The sequence below is a fragment of the Netta rufina genome, assembly GCF_964035555.1.
Source record: "Netta rufina genome assembly, chromosome: 3".
NCBI classification, from domain to species: Eukaryota; Metazoa; Chordata; class Aves; order Anseriformes; family Anatidae; genus Netta; species Netta rufina.
Window position 1 is genome coordinate 22,614,837 of NC_140125.1, and position 22,241 is coordinate 22,637,077.

At 39.7% G+C, this 22,241-nt stretch overlaps 1 protein-coding gene across 1 annotated transcript in view; it reads left to right on the top strand.

The window, feature by feature from the left end:
• The window catches only part of TGFB2 (transforming growth factor beta 2), a gene marked incomplete at both ends in the record, with an annotated part of 71,038 nt that overhangs the window by 25,732 nt on the left and 23,065 nt on the right, over positions 1 to 22,241 (top strand). The window contains 1 exon segment of the mRNA XM_084283408.1: positions 21,516 to 21,679. Within this exon segment, the coding sequence (XP_084139534.1) occupies positions 21,516 to 21,679 (164 nt within the window).

The following is a 22,241-nucleotide window of genomic DNA, read 5'->3' on the forward strand; positions in this document are numbered from 1 at the left end:
TTTTAAATCAATCCAAGGCATGTTAAGTAGCATTCTTTAGTATCTGTTACTCAGGAGTTTCTACAAATTCTCGCAGAAGCCTATCAGAGGAATAAATATCAGCTCTGACCCCCCTGTCTAACATTTGCATCGCTGTTCCCTTTTTCAGATGGAATTGGGATTTAATGCCCTTTCAGAAATGGGAGCTATGAAGAGAATGGAGAAGTGACTTAGGAGCATTTTTCTTCATCACTGTCACATCCCTGGAAGTGTTCAAGGCCAGTTTGGATGGGGCTTTGAGCAACCTGGTGTAGTGGGACATGACAGGGGGTTGAAATTAGATGATCTTTAAGGTCCCTTCCAACTAAAACCATTATATGATTCTATGATTCATGCCCCTATTTTGAAACAACCAAATGAATTGAGAGTAACTTTTTCATACTCTCTTTAAGAAAGCAAAACAGAGTGCTATCATCTTTCTGACTGAGTGCCCAACATTGGCTAGGTTTGCTATTCCAGATTATACAATTGATATTTATGAGAAACAAAATATGACAAGTTCTTCAGCCTTTGCTTTTTTGGATAGGTACTGCTTGAGTTGTATGTTACATGGCACCTGTCCCAGGTCTCCATGATAGTGGTGCTTCATATCCTCTGATTATTAATGGTTTCTGAGCACTACTTGTCGAGCGGCCTACACTTGATCCAATGGACTGTGTTACTTTGTAGACAAGCTCATCTTTCTTTTCTGTCTTTCCTCTATTCCTTTTTGTTTCAGTCTCAGTGACTCATCTACTGTATCCATGTGTCCTTCCCTCCACCCTTGGGATGGCTGACAAGGGGGAAGAGGCATTATGTGTTTGCAGTGCTTTAGGCAAGAGATGACACAGTTTAACCAGAGATGTGTTTTATCATAAGCAGGTGTTGTTCACATACTTAACAGCTTGGTGTCTGATTTTCAAAATTAATTTGCATGGTCACAAGCTAAATCCATAGCTCCCATAACTTCATGCAGTTGTGTTGTCATCACTGCAGGGGGACTGCCCTGATTTCTTTCAGCTGAGCAGAGTCTGCTTCCAGTGCACTCGCACAGCATTTCCTTTAATTCCTTCTTGAATTCAGTTGCAACGTTTTAATTTTTATAATTGGCAAATCTTGAGGGTTGGTGTGTCATAGTTAATTACAAATGTTTACAGCGTGGTTCTAAGCCCTGGAGAACAGGGATTTGTAATGGATGTGTTAACACCTAGCCACAGGCTGTTTCCCACCCTTAACAACTGTGTGTGTATATAACTTCCATTTTAACTTGTGGGAGTTTTACACATTTATTTAGGGGAAAGCTTCGCCCTTGTGGAGCCTCATGTGGTATGGCTGTGATACTGGTTCAAGGAGACCATTCCAAATTCACTAGCAGTGAAGTTATTTTATACTCATTTATGTGCTGCTTTGTGCATTTCATTTGAACACTCAAATGGTGAAGTTGTGAACTTTGGTATAATTGAAGACTGTTATCTGTTAATACTACCTATTGGGTCCCTTCCAACTCAGGATATTCTACAATCTATAGTACTATTCACCATGCCATATACAGAGGCAGGGAAGCTTTTGTAGTCACCACTAACAGGAAACAAAAAAATCTCCCACAAACTTACAGGTGTTTCTGTGTGAGAAATCACTGATAATTCCTTCCTTCTAGGCAATATTGATGAGAGTTCAGCTTTATACATACTAGGGTAGGCACAACAAAGAATTTGAGGTTACAAAGAATTTGCTTGGAAAGTGGTCTCTCTCTCCACCACTGATGGTGTGTCCTTTTTCATTTAGTCTACTTGTAAATGCCAAGTATACAAGTTTTTAGAAGTTACCATTCCCACTACTTTTAGAGGCCCTGTGGGTTATTAATTTAAAACAGACAGTTAACTGCCAGATGTAGCCAGGTGAATTATGGAACCATGTCAAACCAAGTAGAAAACTACGCTGAATATCAAAGTCTAAGGAGATGCTATATTTACATCATGTGCATTGTAAGGTAGTTTTTTGGGTTGGGTTAGGTTGAGTTGGGTTTTTTTTTGGTGGGGTGGTTCTTTTACTTCGCTAGACTCTTTCTGGTCCACTCCTCCTCTTGGTATTTATCATTGAAAGGCCAGGAATGAGAATATATATACATATATATGTATATATTTTTAAAAAAAGCAATGCAGCAGTTCTATAACTTCTCTTAATGAACAGGGTGGATTCCAAGGGAATGGTGTTACTGCCATAAAAAGTGCTGTCAGTTTTTGATGATTATGGGCTTCAGATGTCTCTGCATGGTTGAATTTTGACTCAATCTATTGACTTTTGTACAGATATTCAATCTTTGTTGTATTTTATCAGGACTTTGGAGTGTCTTTTAGCAGGACTTTGGACCGTATCAGAATTTGGAGCCTATAGATCTTTCTCAGCTATAATTTCTGCCCATTTTACCACAGCCCTAATAGAAAGAGATGTCCAGCACTGAAAGGAAGATTCTTGATGTGATCCCAGTTAATTTCTGTAGTAGCAGACTTATCTTAACCTTTCCTTGCAGTCTGAGAGCGTATTATTTCTGCTGCAGTGTTGCAGCAAGAAATCATTTATCTGCCATATTCTACCAACTTCTGTTTTCTCCTTGCAATTCAGCCAGTATTCATCTCAGTCATTCATGCTCAGAACCTGAATATGGTTCTTCAGAAGCTTTTCCCTCTGAATATGGTTCTTCAGAAGCTTAAGTATCCTGTGTAATCTGAGCTAGCACCATGTGGAGCCCTAATTCTGTAGACATAGGTCAGCACAGCCTTACCAGTTAGAAGCATGACTAATAATGCATGTAGAGCAGAAAATTTACAACTCACTATGAAGCACCACTGTAGTTCTCATGCTTCTTTGAAGTAATGTGTTTGAAAATCATTCTTTAGGTTATTCTGAGAAGCAGTTGATACATTCCTAGTCTTTTTTGATCTTTAAGAAATGCAGGCATTGATTCTGTAGTTGGTATCCATATTATGTATCGCAGTCATGGTGTTATATGATGCAATTTGTGGAGCTCTTTCACTGAATGTGATCTCTGTCTGGAGTCTGCGTTAGTTTTGGATCCTTCTGAACCATAAATGGTCAGAACATCTTTTTCTAATATTTAGTTGGATATAATCTTGTTAGTCTGAAATATATATTCTTTTATATTTTTGGTTTCTTCATGCGTGTGTGTGTGCATGCGTTTGCTTGCATGTATGTCTCTTTCACTAGCGAATTTTTGTCTCAAACATTTACGCATGCCCAGGAAAGCAGAAAGTAAATTGCTTGGAAATAGAAAGGAATAGAAAGGATTTTTTTTTTTTGGGGGGGGGGGGGAGGGCGGTTAATTATTGTTCAAGGGAAGACTGAGAAAGTAAAACAGAACAAGTGAAATTTCAGTTAGAAATAAAGGGCTGAAATTAATTGAGCAAAAATCACCATTAAGAAATGCAGGCAAAAAGTCATCAGTTGTTAGGCATGGGTCCAGTTCCATTCTTATGGCAATTCTGTGAACCTGTTTGGGGGGCTGTGTTTGTACCCCTGTCACTCAGGTATCTCTGATGCAGACTTGCCTCGTGCCGCAGTTTTGTTGTAGTGATGCCTGCTTTGTGTGAGGAAGGTTTGGTTGGCATGTAATGATAGCTGCCAACTCAACAATGATAAGGGATCAGAAGCTCAGTCTTGGTGATGTGTACTTAGAAGCCAGTCCTCTGTAGATGAATCTGAAACAGGTAGCCACACTCTGAGTAACTGATAATCTTAGCGTCCATCTTGGAGAAAGATGTTTGTCTTATGCTTTGGAAAATCCAATTAGATCCATCCAGCTTTTCCATTTAGGTGCCAAAAAATTATACTAGCCTTGTAAACATGAACACTCAGCTATGAGTAGTACAGACAAAAACTGAGTGTCCATTGTGGTAGAAGCCATTTATCTCTCAATTGTCAACCTGTCACAAGGAGGAAACATGCTATAAAGTGATGGTAATGTGTCTGTACTTCCCTCTGCTACCTTGTACGTTCCTGCAGCAGTAGCTGTCGCAGTAATCTGTACCCTTCTGTGCTCTCCTTCTTTTTCCACAACTCTCTTATTCTATTCCCAACACTAGAAGGTTAAAATATAAAAGCGGCATATATTGTAACAAGAAAACTTAATCTTTTTTCAATCTGTGTGTGATTTTGCTCTAGACAAGGCAACTTTCCAGGTTTGCATTAACCAATATTTGAAACAGGATGGTTTTAAGACTTAGAAAGCTGTCTAGGACATCGTACTACGTTAGCCTGAAAAGTTTCAGAAAAATGATATTTAATATATATATTTCAGAAATAGCATAGTTTTTGTAAAAGCAATAATAAATACTAGTTCAAACTCTTAACGGTATTTTTTTAATGCTTTTTTTTTTTTTTTTTTTTAACTTATCACTGTTTTGAAGTGTGCTGAGGAGGATATCACTTACTCACAACAGAGTTATTAACTAACTCTCAGTGTGCTTGGTCCAGTAAAACTTGGAGACCGCAGTTTAGACCAGACAGGAAGAGGGTGGTTTTGAGTAAAAAGTAGTCTGTTGGAGTAAATCATTTCTAGTCATCAGTATTTAGAACATTTCTAGCACAGAGTTAAAAATAAAAAAATATTTAAAAAATGTTCAAATGAACCAACACGGTCTGAGAAGCATTGGTAAGATCTTACCATTAGTCAGATGTTCTTGCATAAACATCTGTGCTGAGTATTGGCGTCTTTTTGGGTTCAAAAAGGATTTTTTGGATTTTGCTTGTTTCCACTTGGTATTCTGAGAGGTAAGATCTGCACTGAGTTCAGGAGCTGCTCAGTTCCAGGTCTGGTATCAATATGGAGGGGCTGAAATGGAGCCATTGGTTAGAGATATTCTGTGTTTCTGATATGTCTAATACTGAGCTGAGTTACTTAGTACCAGTGTTGGCTTTTTCCACTGCCATCAAAATGACAGTGCTTTTGCTGAGGCTTGTCTGGAAGAGGATTTACATCCTTGCATGCCTGCAGGAGTGTAGACACCATGGCAATGCCTTGGTGGAAGGGCTGGCTGTCTCCTGTTGTGCAGGCTGAAAGGACATGGTATGGGCTTTGGGTGTTTCAGTTAGTTGTCTTTTTGTTTGTTTGTTTGTTTGGTGTGGGGGGGTTTTGTGTGTGGGAGAAAGATGGATTTGTTTCTCACTTGTATTTTGAATTCTACATACTATATTATAATTTTTCCATCCTGATCTATAAATGCTTCTTGAACAAGTTGGCACCTCTTGCTTAAAGAAGTCTTTACAATGTAGCCAGCTATAGTTCAGGGTAAGTACTGGTGTGTAGGCACGGCCAGCCATTCATTCATATGGGAGGGAAGAGTCTCTTCCTAACTCATGCTGGAAGTTAAGAATCTAATCCGTGTAATTAAGCTAGTAGGAATAAATATTAAATTCAGAAGTACTCTTTCAGTTTCAGAGGGTCTTGCAGTTCTGAATGAAGCCCTTTGAAGTTAGCACTTTTCAAGACTGAGCCTGCATGGATTTAGCCCTAAATTAGCAAGTGAGAAACAGTTCAAGTTTTCCTTCCCAAGCTGTGTTATGTAATGATATTAAATAATGCTCGGTTGTAAAGAGAATTTGAACTTAATTGTTTCATTATAAATCTGTTATAATTCCTAAGCATCAGCACTATCTTTTGTGCATGAGGATGAGACCAGGTAAATACACCTTCTGTCTTCTTTAGTGTGAAAGACAGATGCTTTCAGTCTGGCTTCTCTAATTCATTGAACACTAGGACTAGTTCTATATAAGCAGGGCAGATATATGCCAGACCCTCCCTCCAGAAAAGGCCTTCAGCTGGCTCACAGTACCATTCTGTAAAGCTTGCCATAAAATGTCAGAGATTGGAATGTGTTGGTCATAGCTGTTGTACAGAAGACATTGTCGAGGGGGAATCTTTTACGAGAGGAAAAAGCTCACCAAACCACCCCTTATCTCCCTTTTCTTGTCCTTTATTTATGAAAGATGATACTAAAAATGTAAACATATATTCCAGATTGAAAGGTTTATTCAAGACACTGTACTTTTGAGGGATGCTAAAAAGGCAAGTAGCACTTGTCTCCTCCCTTACGAAGGCATTTCTTTTAACTGTGGTCTTGATTGGTAAACATATTTCTACAGTCCTGGAATTTAATATCTTCATTTGAATTGAATAAAGCCAGTTGAATGCTGTTTGGCAGTTGGCAACAAAGTACGTATATTGAGGTGCCAAGAAGAGACTCTGCTGAGCTTCAGATGCTTTGCATTCCAGACCTGTTACCTTGTAAGTGTAATATTTACCAGATTTCAATCCGTCTGGAGATGAAGAGCAGGCCTGTGGAGGAGAGGGGAGTTAGGGAGATTTTAGACTTGAAGAAGAAAAACTTGAATGAGCTGGTACAGCATGCTAAATTCTTCTTGGGTAATTGACTTGCATGAAGGCAGTGTAAAGAGCAGTTGCTCATGGGCAGTTTATTCAGACTAAAATCAGTGTGCATGGCAGTAAAAGAAAAGCAGAAGAAGGAAGGGAAAAAAATGAAAGGCCTTCTCTAGCCATGGATGAAAAGCTCTAGAATTTGCAGGGGTTATTGTGTTTCCAAACATGAACCAGTTCTTACAAGAGTGGTTTTAACACTTTTGCTCCTGTGCATGTTTTGCTTTTGTAACCAGATGGTTTTGTCTAGTCACAATGCTTCTGTAGAGGAGACCGTGGTCTGTGGCTCAATCAGCATTTGAAATCTTGTTTACAAACAGAGCTGGTAAATGAGCAGAGATGAATGACTGGAACTCATAAGAAGTTTTAATCAAATCATAAAGTCCAAAGCCTGAGAAGAAATGAGAAAGATATGCAAAGTCAGCCAGATACTTCATATTGCAGTCCCATCTGAATGCTCTGGAGTATGATTTCAGATTCTTGTCTACAAACCGAAACACGAGGGAGAAGCTGGATCCAGTTCAGTTGGACTTTATTTGATTATGCCTCCATGCTATTGTAGCTGAAAAAAATGCTGCAATTCCAAATATGATGTGTTACAATTGTGCAAATTCCTTAATCCGTTTTTCCATTCATTTATGTAGTAATTAAAACCATAGACCTGGAAACTATTTTCACGGGCAACTTTCATTTGCAGAAGCTTATTTCATTTCATGTATTTTGTGATTCTATACTCAATTTTACTCCCCTTCCAGAAGAGAGTGAAACTTGATGGTGAACTTCATTGTCAATCTGCATATTGGCTCAGTTTCTTACAAATTGTACATTATTGTATTGTAGAGAACATGAAAGTGAAATTGTGCTGGTTTTGATTGTTTCATTTTGTGTTTTTAAATTTCATCTCGCTGTCCTTAGAGTGCACCACAAAATGCTCTAATGAGAGAATAATCATAAGCTTAAAGAGAAAGGAAAGTTTGAAAAGGGGAAAAGGCACAATGGTTTAAAGGAATGAAATAATGGGAGCTCTCCAAGTGAGATGAGGGAGCAAAAGTAAAAGAGTTACCATGAACTGTGATGAATAGTAGATGTGCACTTAACAACTGTGGTCATGGGAGCTGTATAAGATAGAAAAGAGGATAGTTCAGGAGACAGCAGTTCAAAAGCGTGTTGTCTTATGTAGTGATCTGCAGCCATAAATAACATGCAGTACTTTGTGCTCCAGACGTATGACAGTAGGATGCCACCACTTCCAGGTTCTGTGTTAGCATAGGACATTGTTTATGGTATTCTCTTCATCAGTAAAGTCATCCACGATGCAGCAAAATCACTGCCCCTGCTGCGGTCTGTAGAATACTGTATTTAATTTGATTATTGTGTAAAGGATCTCTGTTAACCAACTTCCATCAGTTAAAACTGTATTATTTTCCCTTTTTAAAAAGAAAAAAAAAAAAAAAGGAAGACTAGATGGCTTTGTCTAGGTTGAAATTTAATCCAGGCTGGGGAGGTCTGGAGAACATTGGTAGCAGGTGGCTGTCCATTAGCCAGCTTGAGGTGAATGGGACAAGCTCAGCCTCACAGGTAAATCTCTGCTTGCTTACAGAAAGTTGGCACTCATCTTTGTCTCTCTCACTGCAAGTTTGAACTGGAAGGCCACTGACAGCACAAGTGTGAAAAGTAACATCCACTATCATTCCTGTACAGAGGTCTCCCCTAAACACAGAGCTTATGTGAGTTGGGAAAGCAGTAATGAAAATTGCATTGCACATGTGAGATGCATCAAGGATTTGGTCCTGTGAGGTCTCACTCTGAGGAGTTTCATGAATGCTGGATACATATCATTCTCCCTTTCTGCTAGAGACTCTGAGGCAGGACAGCTTTAAAGCCAATGGCTGCTTAGGAGAGCTTCAGAAAGACTGCGTTAAAGTAAAGCAAATGCTTGTGTTCTTTTTCTCCAGCAGAGTAGATAGGCTTCTTCCCCTGCTCTCTACTAAACATCTAGTCTGATTTTATTGCTTATCTCACATAGATTTATTTCCAGTTGGTTGAACTACCCCCTAGATGAATAGAGGTGAAATAAAACATTTCCCTAGAAAACAAGAGAAATTATATTTAGACTATTCTGTGCTAAGGTAGAGAGACACATAAACACATCAGTATGAATGGCTTAAGTTGAATTGTGAAATAGCTTGAGAATCTCTTTTCACTGCCATTTCCTTGATTTCAACACCACTGAGTTTGTCATGTATGACGGCTTTGTGGTGGTTGTGACACTGTTGGAGAAAATTGGATTTGGGGAAAGTTGTCTTAGTAGTTATTTAAATAATTCAAAATGTTTTCCAGGTTTTGTTTTGTTTTGTTTCTTTCCAGCACAGCTTTGTTCTGCAGTGGTACATTTTTTGTAAAGAAGACTTTTGTATAGTGTTGCTTTGCCATGGCAGTGTACATGTATAATCTTGAGGATATATCCAAGGGATTTCCAGCCATCCTCTTGGATTTCATAATAATACTTGTGATTAGGAGCCCTTCCATGTAGAAAACTAAAATGCAGATGTGTATTTACAAACTTAAAGCACAGCAAAAGTCATCCAGCACTAAAGGCACAAGTTGGAGCCTGTGGTGAGTGTGTCTGCTGTAGGAGTTGCAAGCTGCACCTAACTGACATTTGGTGAATGGCCTAATTTTACAGACAGAGACATATGCTGGCTAACCACGTCTCACGTTAAAAGAAGCATTGAGTCCCCTTGCTTGGAGGTGTTAGCTGTGAAAACATTCTAACCTGATTTCTTGCACTAAAAGTTTATGCCTGTGCTTCTGTCTGAAGGTCAGGCTCAATCTCCATCCCTTCCAGCAGAGCTGCCCACTGGGGTGGGTTCCCCAGGTCCCACCTGTGAGGTGCACCATCCTTTGCCTTCTCTACCCGAGGCATAGCTCAAGGAGCCCTGCTTTCTTTACCTGTCTTATGTTCACAGTTTTTGATGGATTCTGACAGATTCAATGAAAGTATGTCTGCACAATGTATTTCTTTTAAGCATAGCTCATTAGTAAGTTGGCACTGAGATAACACTGTGAAGCCAGTTTTAATCCTGCTGGCTGGGCTGTCAGTGCAAGTGAAATTCATGAGGAAGGTGCCAAGGAGAGGAAGGATTTAGAGAGAAAACATAAAAACATATATAGCCCCTTTCTCAAACACACACCCATACCTCTAACCTTATACCTAATCTACTGTTGAGAGGAGAAGGGAAAATATTTTTGTAGATAAAAATGCCTTAAGGTTACTTGGTTTAGGAGGCACGAAGACTGCTTAGGGGTTTTCAGCCACTGCAGGTGGTTGTATAAAGCAGTACAATATACAAGTAATGCGGTTGGGCTTGAGATCGTATCTGGCCCTTCAGCCTACTCAAGGAGGGGTCTCTGGTTACAGATTACTTCTGAAGGCACCAGTTCAGTAGTGTGCAACCAGAAGAAGGTTGGGATGTGAGAAAGGAAAATGAAGGTCATTCCAATGAGGAAAGCTGTTCGTCAGTCTTGTGAATGGCAGGATATTAATCTGACCTGTTTTAAGTCACTGTAGTCATTGCAGTCATAAGCAGCTAAACAATGCATGCAACTGCAAGTTTGATCTTATTTTGCCATTGAGGAAAGTTGGTTCATATTCCCTGACAAGTTTTTTTTCTTTTTTTTTTTTTTTTTTTTTTCTCCAGAGGAGATAAGAGACTGTACTTGCTTATGATTCCTAGCTGAAAGAGGAGCAGCCCTTTGTGGAGAGAGATGAAAGACACTAGGAGTATTTTTCTTACATTCCAGTGTAAGCAGAATAGCAAAGTACATACCTGAGAATTTTCCAAGTACAACACACATCTATTTACATATTTGATTTCAGTGGTGATACATGATAACCTGGGATCTCATTCAAAGGATCCTGATGGGGATTTGAAAGGAGTTCTTCTTCCTTGAACGTTCACAAAATAACTGCTGAAAGCTGAAGAACCTTTTGTTGGCAACCTAATTTCACAGAGAACAGGAGGCAGAGAAGCTGGAGATGGTTTTCTTGTGCTGAAAATCCTCTCTATGCTTACAAGTGTGGAGATAAATTCCTGACTCTTTAAAAACTGGTTTGTCGGCAACTTCAGTATGACCAAAATGTCGCTCAGATTTCAGAGGGGCTTTGGTACTTTTGTATCTTGCACTAATGCCAGTTGATGGATGCTGCAACTTCTCTACTTGTGCGTCTTCCCAGCAGAAAAGGATCTGTCAGTTCCCATTGGGAATGCATGGTCGTGGGCCCAACATCATAGTGTAAGACCCAGGAGCTGAGGACACATCTGAGGATGTGTTTTCCCGTTATTAACGCTGTAGCGTTGCATAAGCAGCAGTGAGATTATAGTGGGGGTTATGTTCAAGAAAGAGAACCATTCTACTGTTTCTTTCCCCCATACATTTTAATCTGCCACAAGATTAAGATCTGTTTGTTGAGCAACACGGATAGCGGTATGGTTAGTATTTGCATTCCCTTTTGGCTCCTCTGCATGAGAGGAGATGTGTAAATAGGACTTCATGCAGGAGAGAACTGGGGTCAGACCTTTCAGGCTTTCTAAAATGTGTGGAGATTTGTATATGCTGAAAGATGGTCCAGAACGGAAAAATTGGTATTTGCCACTCTCCAGAATACTCCCAAGTAATTAGGTTACCCCAATTAAGCACTGCTCAACAGCTCAAAATTAAGACATGAAAATAGCTCTCTTGTAATGCGTAAGTGTTGTCTGCAATAACCAGTCCCTTCAGTTCAGCATGGAAAAGGGAAAACAAGTCAACAGCCTGGAAAGATTTAAAGTCAAGCTGAGAAGAGAGTTGGGTGAGTTCGTGTTACGGATTTTTCCTTCAGAAGATTCATTTTCAAGCAATCTTAATGGCAGAAGCATACTCAGAGCAATGTGCATCTCATGGGGACTTGCAGGTGGTCTATGTGAAGCTAGCTCACCCACATTTCCTGTTTCTTCAGTTTTTGCAAATAAGCAAATAGCTGGGTTTTTGTCATTGTTGTTGTTTTTCCAGGGGTAAGAAGAACAAGTCTGTGCTGTGTGTTGCTGCTTCATCCTCAGAGGTGCAGCTGAGAGGGGCAGAGCACAGCCTGGGACATTCTTTACACTCATCTCCTAGAAGGGCATCATTCACACCACGTCTATCTTTTTGGGGGAGTTGGCTTTGTTGTTTTTTTGTTTTGTTTTGTTTTCCTGAAAGGGTCTGGACACCTTCCCCTTTCATTTTAGCTATGAATTTCAGCAACATGAACTGGCTTTTGATCCATTTCCAGCTTCAGAGGTTTTGGTCCAGGCATTTGATTCAAGGCTTAGGACTTGGTCTAACTGTGCTAAAAGTTATTACTTAAGAATTTAGTTTTATAGCAGAAATGGTCTTTGAGGCAGTTCTTACTTTCTTAAAAGCTGCAGAACAAAAGAGCCATTTCTTAGAGGAATTCAGCATTATTCACCAGAACACAGTCTTGGGACAGGAAAATTTATAAAGGATCATGACTGTGACTTGTAATTACCTCATGACTGCTTTGTGGCTGTAAAGGAACAATAACAAAAGTTTTTGAAATCCCTGTGCTGACTTACCCTAACACACATTTGAAGGCACACTATCTGTATGCCTTGCTTCCAGATATCTTCTTATAGCATTGCATAGATATTTCCTTTTTGCTCAGGACAGCCTGCATAGATACATGACTTCATAGAATCACAGAATGGTTTGGGTTGGAAGGGACCTTAAAGATCACATATTTGCATGTCCCCTGCCATAGGCAGGGACACCTCTCTCTAGATCGGGTTGATCAAAGCCCCATCCAGCATGGCCTTGAACACTTCCAGGGATGGGGCATACACAACTTCTCTGGGCAACCCATTCCAGTGACTTACCACCCCATAGTAAATAATTTCTTCCCCATATCTAATCTGAAACTACCCTTCTTTACTTTAAAACCATTACTGCTTGTCCTATCCCTGCAGTCCCTGACAAAGAGTCCCTCCCCAGCTGTCCTGCAGGCCCACCTTTATGTACTGGAAGGCTGCTGTAAGGTCTCTCTGGAGCCTTCTCTTCTCCAGGCTGAACAGACCCCGCTCTCTCAGCCTGCCTTCATAGGAGAGGTGTTCCAGCTCTTTGATGATATTTGTAGCCCTCCTCACTCATTCTAATAGGTCCATGTCCTTCTTGTGCTGGAGGCCCCAGAGCTGAACACAGTGCTCCAGGTGGGGTCTCCCAACAGCAGAGTAGGATGATTACTTCCCTCATCCTACTGGCCATGCTTCTTTTAATGCAGCCCACAAAATGGTTGGCCATGGGCTCACCTCTCAATCCTGTCCAGGTCCCTCTGGATGGCGTCCCTTCCCTGCAGTGTGTTGACTGTACCACACAGCATGGTGTCATCAGCAAACTTTATGAGGGTGCACTCAATCTCACTGTCCATGTCACACACCAAGGTGTTAAATAGTACCAGTCCTAATACCAGCCCCTGAGGACCACTCATTGCTGGTCTCCACCTGGACATCAAGCCATTGACCACAACTCATCCAGCCAATTCCTACCCACCCAAGTGGTCCATCTGTCAAATCCGTGTCTCCAATTTAAAGACAGAGGTATCAGGACAGTGCCAAATGCTTTGTACAAGACTTACTCTGAAATAAATAGCATAGTGTGTATGGAAGAACTCTGCACTGTCATATATGTTTGTTAAGTATTTTTCTTCCAATCCTGAAACCCATTCAGATTTTTATTTATTTATTTATTTATTTATTTATTTTCCTGTAAATGAACAACTGTGGAGGGCAGGGGAAGTACAATGCAGTCTGACTCTGAAAAGGATTATTCTATCAGCATCACTTTTTCTTGTTGACTGTGCTCAGACAATGCATTTTTTCAGTGAGGTATTTGTTTATTAATGATCCAGTCAGTTGCAGGGTAAGGAGAAAACACGGGAGCCAATCACACTGACAACCACTGTGAAGCAGTTGGGTGAAGGCAGGAGATGATACTCCGTATTAAAAGATTCACGGGAGATTTTTCTGACTTCAGCTTTTTAATTAGTTTGGTTTCTCTGGGTAGCCCAGTGGCCTGCCCTCCAATCCTGCAGCTATGTTCCTGATTTTTTTAATTATTCTTATTTTCTACATACGTGGCCATACCCCAGCTCACAGAGAGTGACAGATACCTTTTGCTGTATGTTTTTAGGTGAAGGGAGCCAAGGAACAGGCAAGATTTAAGGTCAATGTTCTCTGTATGTCTCAGCAACCACAACTGGAGTTTGCAGGCCGAAACAGATCCAGCTCCATTTCTATGTCAAAACCCAAAGCTAATTTTCAAAAGAAGTTTGTAGGAACAGTTTGGACATCTGAAAATCAGTCCAGAAACATGCAATTGCAACATCTCATTCTAGGGACATCTGGGGGGAAAAAAAAAAAAAAAATGCCTCAAAGTGCTGGTTGCTGAACACTTGAAAATCTGTATTTAAGGTCTGGCTTAAAGTACAAAATGTGTTAATGCATTTCTGCTTTCTGCATGTTAGCATTCGTAGCAGAGCCTGGGAGGAAAAGCTGGGTCTTTCTGTGCTAGCATGTGGCCACATTGACTCAGTGTCCCCTTGCAGCCAGCAACACCTCCATTATTGAGGAGAATGATTGCATGGACTCTCTATGAGGCTTTTGGTCATCTTTTCAGATGAAGTGCAATGCACCTGCAATTTTTCTCTTTGGTATTAAATTTAACTCCCCTTTGCATTTTGGCGGATGGAGTAAATCTTAGTGTGTTTTAAAAGAGTAGCTAGTGGTGCAACAGTGGTATGTATGTCACAAAGTCTGGTAATCACTTTGTTCCAAACCTGTGTCCATACAGATGTTCAGTGGTGTATACTTTGTGGACATGTGAAGTTTGACAGAGACTGCATAGGCAGAAAAAAATAAAAAGTACATTTGTGCTATGTAAGTGCTGCCAGGCGTCTTTGCTGTGAGCACCTTGGAGTCTGCTAATGACATTTATTGAGCCCTCATAGCTAGTTTATGGCATAATAATTACGTGTATGTATTCCCTGCTGAATATCAGGAGCTTAATGAGTCTTCATTACAAAGAAATAAAAAATTAGCTAGAACATAGTAAGATATATAGCTGATATATGTAGTAGGAAGTTACTAAAATAGGAAAACATCTTCAGTGTTGGCTTCTGTTAGCAGAACTGCTGAAAGAAAGTCCTGTTTAAATAGCTACAGCAGGAGTCCCTGTGGGAATAAGGTTGTTTTTTGTTTATTTTTTTGTTTGTTTGTTTTTCCTCCAAGGGAATTACCTCAGGACTCTGAAGTCCATTGTCTTAGTGAAGGCACACTGAGGCTTCCCCATTTGACTGGGATGACAGGTCTAGCAGTCAGTATTGGTGGTAAAAGAGGGAAGTGGCTTCAGATTTCAGGCTTTTGTTGTTCTGACCTTTAAAATGACCATTCAGCGATTGGAATTCAGCTGTTCTCATTCTATCTGTTTTCCTGATGAAGCTATCTCTGTCATCCTTTGCCTATGCCTGTCCATCTCTCTTGCTAAGTGTTGGCTCTCCAAGTGCACCGAGAGTGAACATGTTGGGTAATGTGAAATCCTGACTCATCCACAGCCTTGGATAAATTACATATCTCGGGATCATTCAATGGAAGATGCCTAGCTACCAGTTGTTAGTATGGGATCTTCACTCGGAACAGGTGCAATAACAGAATGTGTATGTCATGCCTTGTGTCTCACTGTGGATGCACGCATACCCTGCTCTGACAGAAAAGCTGCTGCAGTGCCATGCAGGCAACAGTTTTATTCACTGTGTTCCTAGCAGTTTAATTCCAACACAGTATTCCTCCTGGACTTGAAAACAAACAGTTGCTGATAAATACAAATACTAGCTTGTTGAAGGTAAAGGCAGCTTTGAGGAGCAAAACTCGGAATATAGAAGTAAATATGGAGTTAGCCATGGGGACTATGCAGCATCTCAGATGCTGCTTTTGTGCCATGTGGCTTCAAAGCCTTGCTGCAAGTTGCCCTTCCCTTCAAGCAGCTCTGAGCATGCTGCTTCACTTACTGTGTTGGAATATCCCTGAAGGCAGTCCAGCCCCAGTTGTGATAGTCACCTGTGCATTAGTCAGAGAACAAAATTCACAAAGGGGAAAGAAGGAGATCATGTTATGCAGAGTGGCTGCTACTTGTTGGGGGAGGGGGAGGGGGTAAAGGAAAATGAGAGGGAAGAGAAAGCGAAGCGAAGCGAAGCGAAGCGAAGCGAAGCGAAGCGAAGCGAAGCGAAGAGAAGAGAAGAGAAGAGAAGAGAAGAGAAGAGAAGAGAAGAGAAGAGAAGAGAAGAGAAGAGAAGAGAAGAGAAGAGGGAAAAAAGAAAGAGAGGGGAAGGGAAGGGAAGGGAAGGGAAGGGAAGGGAAGGGAAGGGAAGGGAAGGGAAGGGAAGGGAAGGGAAGGGAAGGGAAGGGAAGGGAAGGGAAGGGAAGGGAAGGGAAGGGAAGGGAAGGGAAGAAAAAAGAAAAGAAAAAAAAAAAGAAGAGAAGAGAAGAGAAGAGAAGAGAAGAGAAGAGAAGAGAAGAGAAGAGAAGAGAAGAGAAGAGAAGAGAAGAGAAGAAAAGAAAAGAAAAGAGAAAAGAAAAGAAAAGAAAAGAAAAGAAAAGAAAAGAAAAGAAAAGAAAAGAAAAGAAAAAAGAAAAGAGAAAAGAAAAGAAAAGAAAAGAAAAAAGAAAAGAGAAGAGAAAAGAAAAGAAAAGAAAAGAAAAGAAAAGAAAAGAAAAGAAAAGAAAAGAAAAGAAAAGAAAAGAAAAGAAAAGAAAAGAAAAGAAAAGAAAAGAAAAGAAAAGAAAAAGATATGCTATCAGTAAGCTGAAATCTGAACAGCCTAACTGGTCCTAATAGTTGGAGGGTTTAGGGAAGCCTGCCAGAGTGTGGAAAGCATAACAACTGCATTTAATAACAATCAAGCAACTCTTATAAATATTTGCATGTGCTGCTTCAAAGCCTACTACATGGTCATTCATGTTCTGCAGTCAGAAAGAAGAGGAAGGAAAAAAAGAGGGCAAGATAAAAAGGGCACTCCATGTTTTGTAGCTGCTGTAATAAGGAGTGGGCAGAGCACCAGAAAGAAAAGAAAAAGGGAAAAGAAACCCTCCAAAGTTTAATAAACACAAAAGGGAATAAAAATAAATCTTTGGAGCATTTATTGCAAGCCCTTGATGGAAGGATTGGATTGAAGCTCTCAGCCTTTCCAGTGTGGGCGTATGTGCGAAGTCGGCCTGTCTGGCCTCCTCCAATGAGAAGAGAAAAGTTGTTTACATTTCCTATCTTGGGCTGTGCAAATAATTAATTCTTTTCTTTTGTTTGTTTGTTTCAATAGCAGAAATGAAAATTCAGAGGGGAAAAAAAAAAAAGTGTTTGGATACAATTGGATTTAGGACTTTCCTCACCAGACAGCAAGCCCTGCTCTCAGAGGAGCTGTGTCAGAGCATTTTGTTTCCTTCAAATGTCAGTACACGCTGTACTTGTGAGGAAAGCCATGGAAACAGAAGCCTCAGTTCATATGACACAACTGTCAAAGGCAAAAGTGTCATCCTGTTATTCAGGAGGTCCCCAACTTGGGGAGTACCTTGAGGATGAAACAACCTCCTTCAGTGCCCACTTTTGGCTTGAGGGAGCTTGAACGCATCTCGCAGTCCTCCCAGGAGCAATGCCTAGAGGTCTGCCTGCTATTTTGAATGGTCATTAAGAAGACGTGAGCAGTCTTTTCTGTTGATGCTTGTCCACCCTGCATCAATAGAGCTATATTGCTGCCTTGCCTGTTCAGTACTTTGGGATAGGTCTCCTGCACCCCCGTCATTGGAGCAGGGCTGCTTTCTGTCCTGGTTGCTGGCACAGGAGGTTAGAGGATGCCAGATGTTGAACAGTCAGTAAGAAGCCCAGAAACCACAGTTTAAGCCCTTATGCATTTAAACATTCACAGACCAGAATACTTTCTAACCTGGCAGTTTGGACTGTCCTGTGTAAAGCGGCTGATGGAATTTCAGCTCAAAGGAAAAAAAAAAAAAAAGGAGTATAAAAAGAATAAAAAAGCTAAACCCACAATGCTCATTGTTAAGCACACAGAGCTATTGGTCTAAAGGTAGGAGGAGGGATGCTGTCTTTGCCTTCTCCAACTGTGCTTTATAACTCATCTCAGCCTTACTGAGACGGATGTGATTATGATTATTATAGGTGGAAGTATTAATTTTTGGGTGGGTTGAATTAATGAATAATTGAAAGGTGACAAAAATGGAATCTTTCACTGCATTCACTATTCCTTTCTCTCCAAACCAAAATAAAACTGTGTTTTCCTAGCTACAGAAAACATATTGATTTGATTCCACTAATTAATGATAATTGTTCAAAGAATACTTCAGGAGTCTGGTCTGCAACAGTATTACAGTGTTTGCAGACTTAACTTGCTCAGGGTTATCCTGGAGTCTACTGGAGTCACTGGGCAAAAATCAGAGGGAGTCTAGAGGTATCCAACTGAGACTGCATTGATACAACTGTCAGGTTAAGGTAGAGTTACAGAGATATAAATTGCAGCATCTGAGATCACTTAAAGGCTAACCCAAACCCTTGTAAACTCTATAGGGCTCTTCCCCTTCCCTTACAGAGAGTTGCAAATCTCAATTCGCTGTCCTAATGTTGATGAATTTTCATGTAACCCCCAATTCTGCAGTCAGCCATTCTTTCACAGAGGAAGGGCTCCAGCTAGCAAAAAGCCATATTTTTAAATTTTATTTTTAGCTATCCATGAATAATGCCTTTTCCTGAGTTGACTTCCCATGGATATGGGAAATGATAATGGGAAATAAACCATACTTATGTTTATTTTATTTTATTTTATTTTATTTTATTTTATTTTATTTTATTTTATTTTTATTTTTTTTGCAAAGTATAAAACTGTTTCATGAGAGAGATGTAATTTCTTTAAGATAAGATTTAATTCTTCTCCATTGTCGATGTCCTATGTCTGCTTTCCAACAGAAGGTAAATACTCATTCACTGTGTATGCAAATGCACATACTGAAACACAAAAGCATGCACGCTGAGAGAGTATTCCTTCTCTATCTGTTACTGTTTTCCATATATATGATAGAGAAAAAATAAAAATGGAGAGGTGGTTTAGGAAAATCGTTTCAGATGCATATTCACAGATTTATAATATATTGTATCTAAAATAGAGACGTGGAAAAGAAAGGCTACAAGCAAAGTCCAAGAAAGTTCTAGAAATAAGTTAGAAGCTAAATATAAATCAAGCAGACAGTTAAATAGGACTTTTGAATCTGAAATAAAGTCAAGATGGACAGTGTTTGTCCGTGCCAGGGCAAGTGGCTGTCTGCTAGTTCGGCTTGTCCACAGGGAATGAAATTGTAGGCTGATGCCTCAAATAAATGACAGGGAAGGACAACTTACAACTCATCCTGGAAGCATCAATCTTATATATACATGTTATTATGCCAAATTATATTCCTAGTAGGATTAGGTTTGGCTGAGGAACAAGTAGTAGTCTTGGAGTTTCCTATAGCAGAAAAATAAATTCAAGAGATTATTTCCCTCTTAAGTGAGGATGTAACCTCTGAACCAAGTAGCTTTCTTAGGAATTTTCAAAATCTATCAAAATTAAGATCATCATTACATAAAGTTAAGCTTTTCTCAGAAGACTTTCATGTATTTCTCCTTCAGTGAGAAAACAAACATTGAGAGAGACAAGCACTTCTGTATTACTCAGGGTAAAGAGGAGCAATTCTGGTGTGGGGGTAATTCATATCCCTTTTGATTTGAGTTCTCATTATAAGTTTGTAGCTGGTAGGTCACAATACTGATCACAATGCTTTGGGTTTATTGTGGAACACTGCTGATGTGAAGATTTGAGAACTTTCTTTTCCTAATTATGTGGGACCACAATGAAGTCTGGGGCTTGGGCTTCCTGTTTATATTTATATCTCTTCCACATTTTACATACTGATGGTCTTCTTTGGGAAGTACTCTTTCAGAGCATTTTTTAATCATTTTGAGAACTCGTCATCTCTCACTTGTAATGCATCTATAGTCAAAGCCTAGATTCTACCTTTCTCTGTAAGATTTTCTCATCTCTATTTTTAGGAGTTTTTACATCTTTCCATTACAAAAATGATTTTGGCTGAATTATCTAGAGGAAGAGTATTTGTGAATATTATAAAGAGAATACACTTACTTTATTCCTTCTGTGACTGAATGGTACTTGGTATTTATGCTGTAGTCATTTTGAGCCTTTAAAGAGTTACTTGAAGAGATACAAGCTGGATGTTACACGTGTAACTGAGCATCAAGTCTGCTAAACGTGTTGCCTTGCAGTTTGGGGCTGCTGTGTTGATCAGAAGTTCTGATAGTGGCAGCAAGTCTATAAACATTAAACTTTTGTGAGCTGGTCCTTAGCTATTAATGTGTCTCATTAATGTGAATAGGTATCATTAATGATTTATTCCAACTGTCTTTAATAATTAGTAGCTAGAAGTAAAGATAAATGTCCTGGATTTATGTTCTCCAATCTCTGTGCTGTGTTATGTATATACATCTGTGAAGAATTATGTATCTTCCAGAAGAAAGTCCTTTACTCCTTTAGTAGATAGATGGATGGATGGCCTGGATGGGTGGAGAGCTGGGACACATAGACAAGCGTGAAACCTCAACAGGATTTCTGACCTTCATGGGAGCTTAATTGCTCACCTCTCTAATGTGCAGGCTGTTGTCTCCTGTCACTGTCTGACAAATCCTGAACTATGTAGCTAGTGAGAAAATTTAATATTTTATAATTATTATCTGAAGTGTTTCTGCTGGTGTTGCCCCAAGGGAGCCTGCGAAGTTTGCTTCCTCCTCTGAAAATCCTCCCCCCTGCCACGATGCAGTTTTCATCTTTCTTCTGTTTCTTTGTATGTTTCAAAATGTAAGAGAAGAGGAAACCTTTCCCTCAGCTTGAATGGAGATTTTATCAGGGCCTTTGAGTCATTTCGACTCATCCCTGAATTTGGCTCGCTATGCCCACTCTGCAATTTGAAGAAAGTCTTGCCAAACAACAGGGTGTGGAGAATGTCACACATACAGAGTATGTTCAGAGTTTTCTGCACATGGTTTTCTGTTTGTGCTCTTGGCCAGAATTAGGTGGAACAGCCTCAGATGATCACTGAACCCTTCAGGGTAATCCGAATTCTGCAAAAGTAGTTTGCTGCTTAACCTCAGTCAGGGTTTACAGCTGGGAAGGAGGAAGAGATTATTTTGAAACCTATACTGATACTTTTGATACCATTAATGAAGACTTGATTCCACTTTTCTGTTATTTGTTTTTTATTTTTATTTTTTAAATCTTTTTTTTTATTGCTTTCCCCCTAATATATAGTGAGGGGTGCTTTTATTTATGACTTTTACTGCTTGCAAATGGTCAATATTCATGTAATTCTGTTTATGTCTACTGCCTGCATGTCTTTTACTTCCCTTTCTTCTTCCTCTTCTATTTTTGCCTTTGCTACAATCAGAATGAGTATTTTATTCCAATAAAAATCCTTAATAGCTAAATAGGAAACAAAACTTGAAGCTGACTAATTTATACTCCATGCCCTAGGGGGAAATGGGTTTTAGAAAGTATACATATCAAATGATTTCCTGTTACTTGTCTTCTTAGTAGATCTCTGTGAACTCTGTGCAAGTCTGAAGGCATTTGCCAGATAACAAATGTTCTGATTTTTTTCCAATTTAGAAGCATCCAAGATTTTCCACCAGTAAGTGGAAAGAATGGGGTTAAACACATGCCCTGAAATAGAGTTGGATGCTTGTTAATCTCTATTAATCTGCTATTCCTATAATCAAACACATGTGGGGTTGTTTAATTTATTAAATTGTTAAATTGTTAATAGCTGAGGTTGTCTTGCATTGCATTGTATGAAACAATGTATTATATCATTTGAAAAAATACATAAACAATCGCACTGCGTTATTTCAGATGCCATCCCACCAAGCTATTACAGCCTTTACTTCCGAATCGTGAGATTTGATGTCTCAGCGATGGAGAAGAATGCCTCCAACTTGGTGAAGGCCGAGTTCAGGGTCTTCCGCCTGCAGAACTCAAAGGCGCGGGTCTCGGAGCAGCGGATAGAGCTGTACCAGGTAAGGCTCTGGCTATTACTGCTTTCTTTCAAAGGTAGCTTTTTTGCCATGACTGTGCTAGAAAGAACTTCATTCAAAGTCATATGAAGCTGAAATACACATACTTTTATAGAAAGTGCGCTTCAGGACTCTATCATTCTGCATATAGTGACAGAGGAGGCATATAGAAGCTTTGTGTTGATGATTTGCTGTAAGTAAGTGACAGAACAAGGCACCAAGCAAGGAGTTCTGAGGGTCTCTCTCTCCCAACACCTGATCTGCACTGTAGGTTACATAGAAGAAATCAAATTGCTGTCTCTGGCCGGTGTTCAGGATAAGCCTATTAACTGTTCCTTGCAGAAATGTCATCGTTAATAACTGAGTTTCAAGTCATTGCAGTTTCAGAACTCAAAGCAAGTCAGTGGAAAATTCCTTCATTTAGGAAAGAGGAAGAAAATGACCCAGTGACTGTTTTACTCTGGGGTGTTGATAAGATTTTTTCTTTTTTTTTCTGTTTGTTTTCAAATTGCACCCTGCACTTCAACCAGTGACATGAGATGATTTATAAACTTGGTCAGATGGT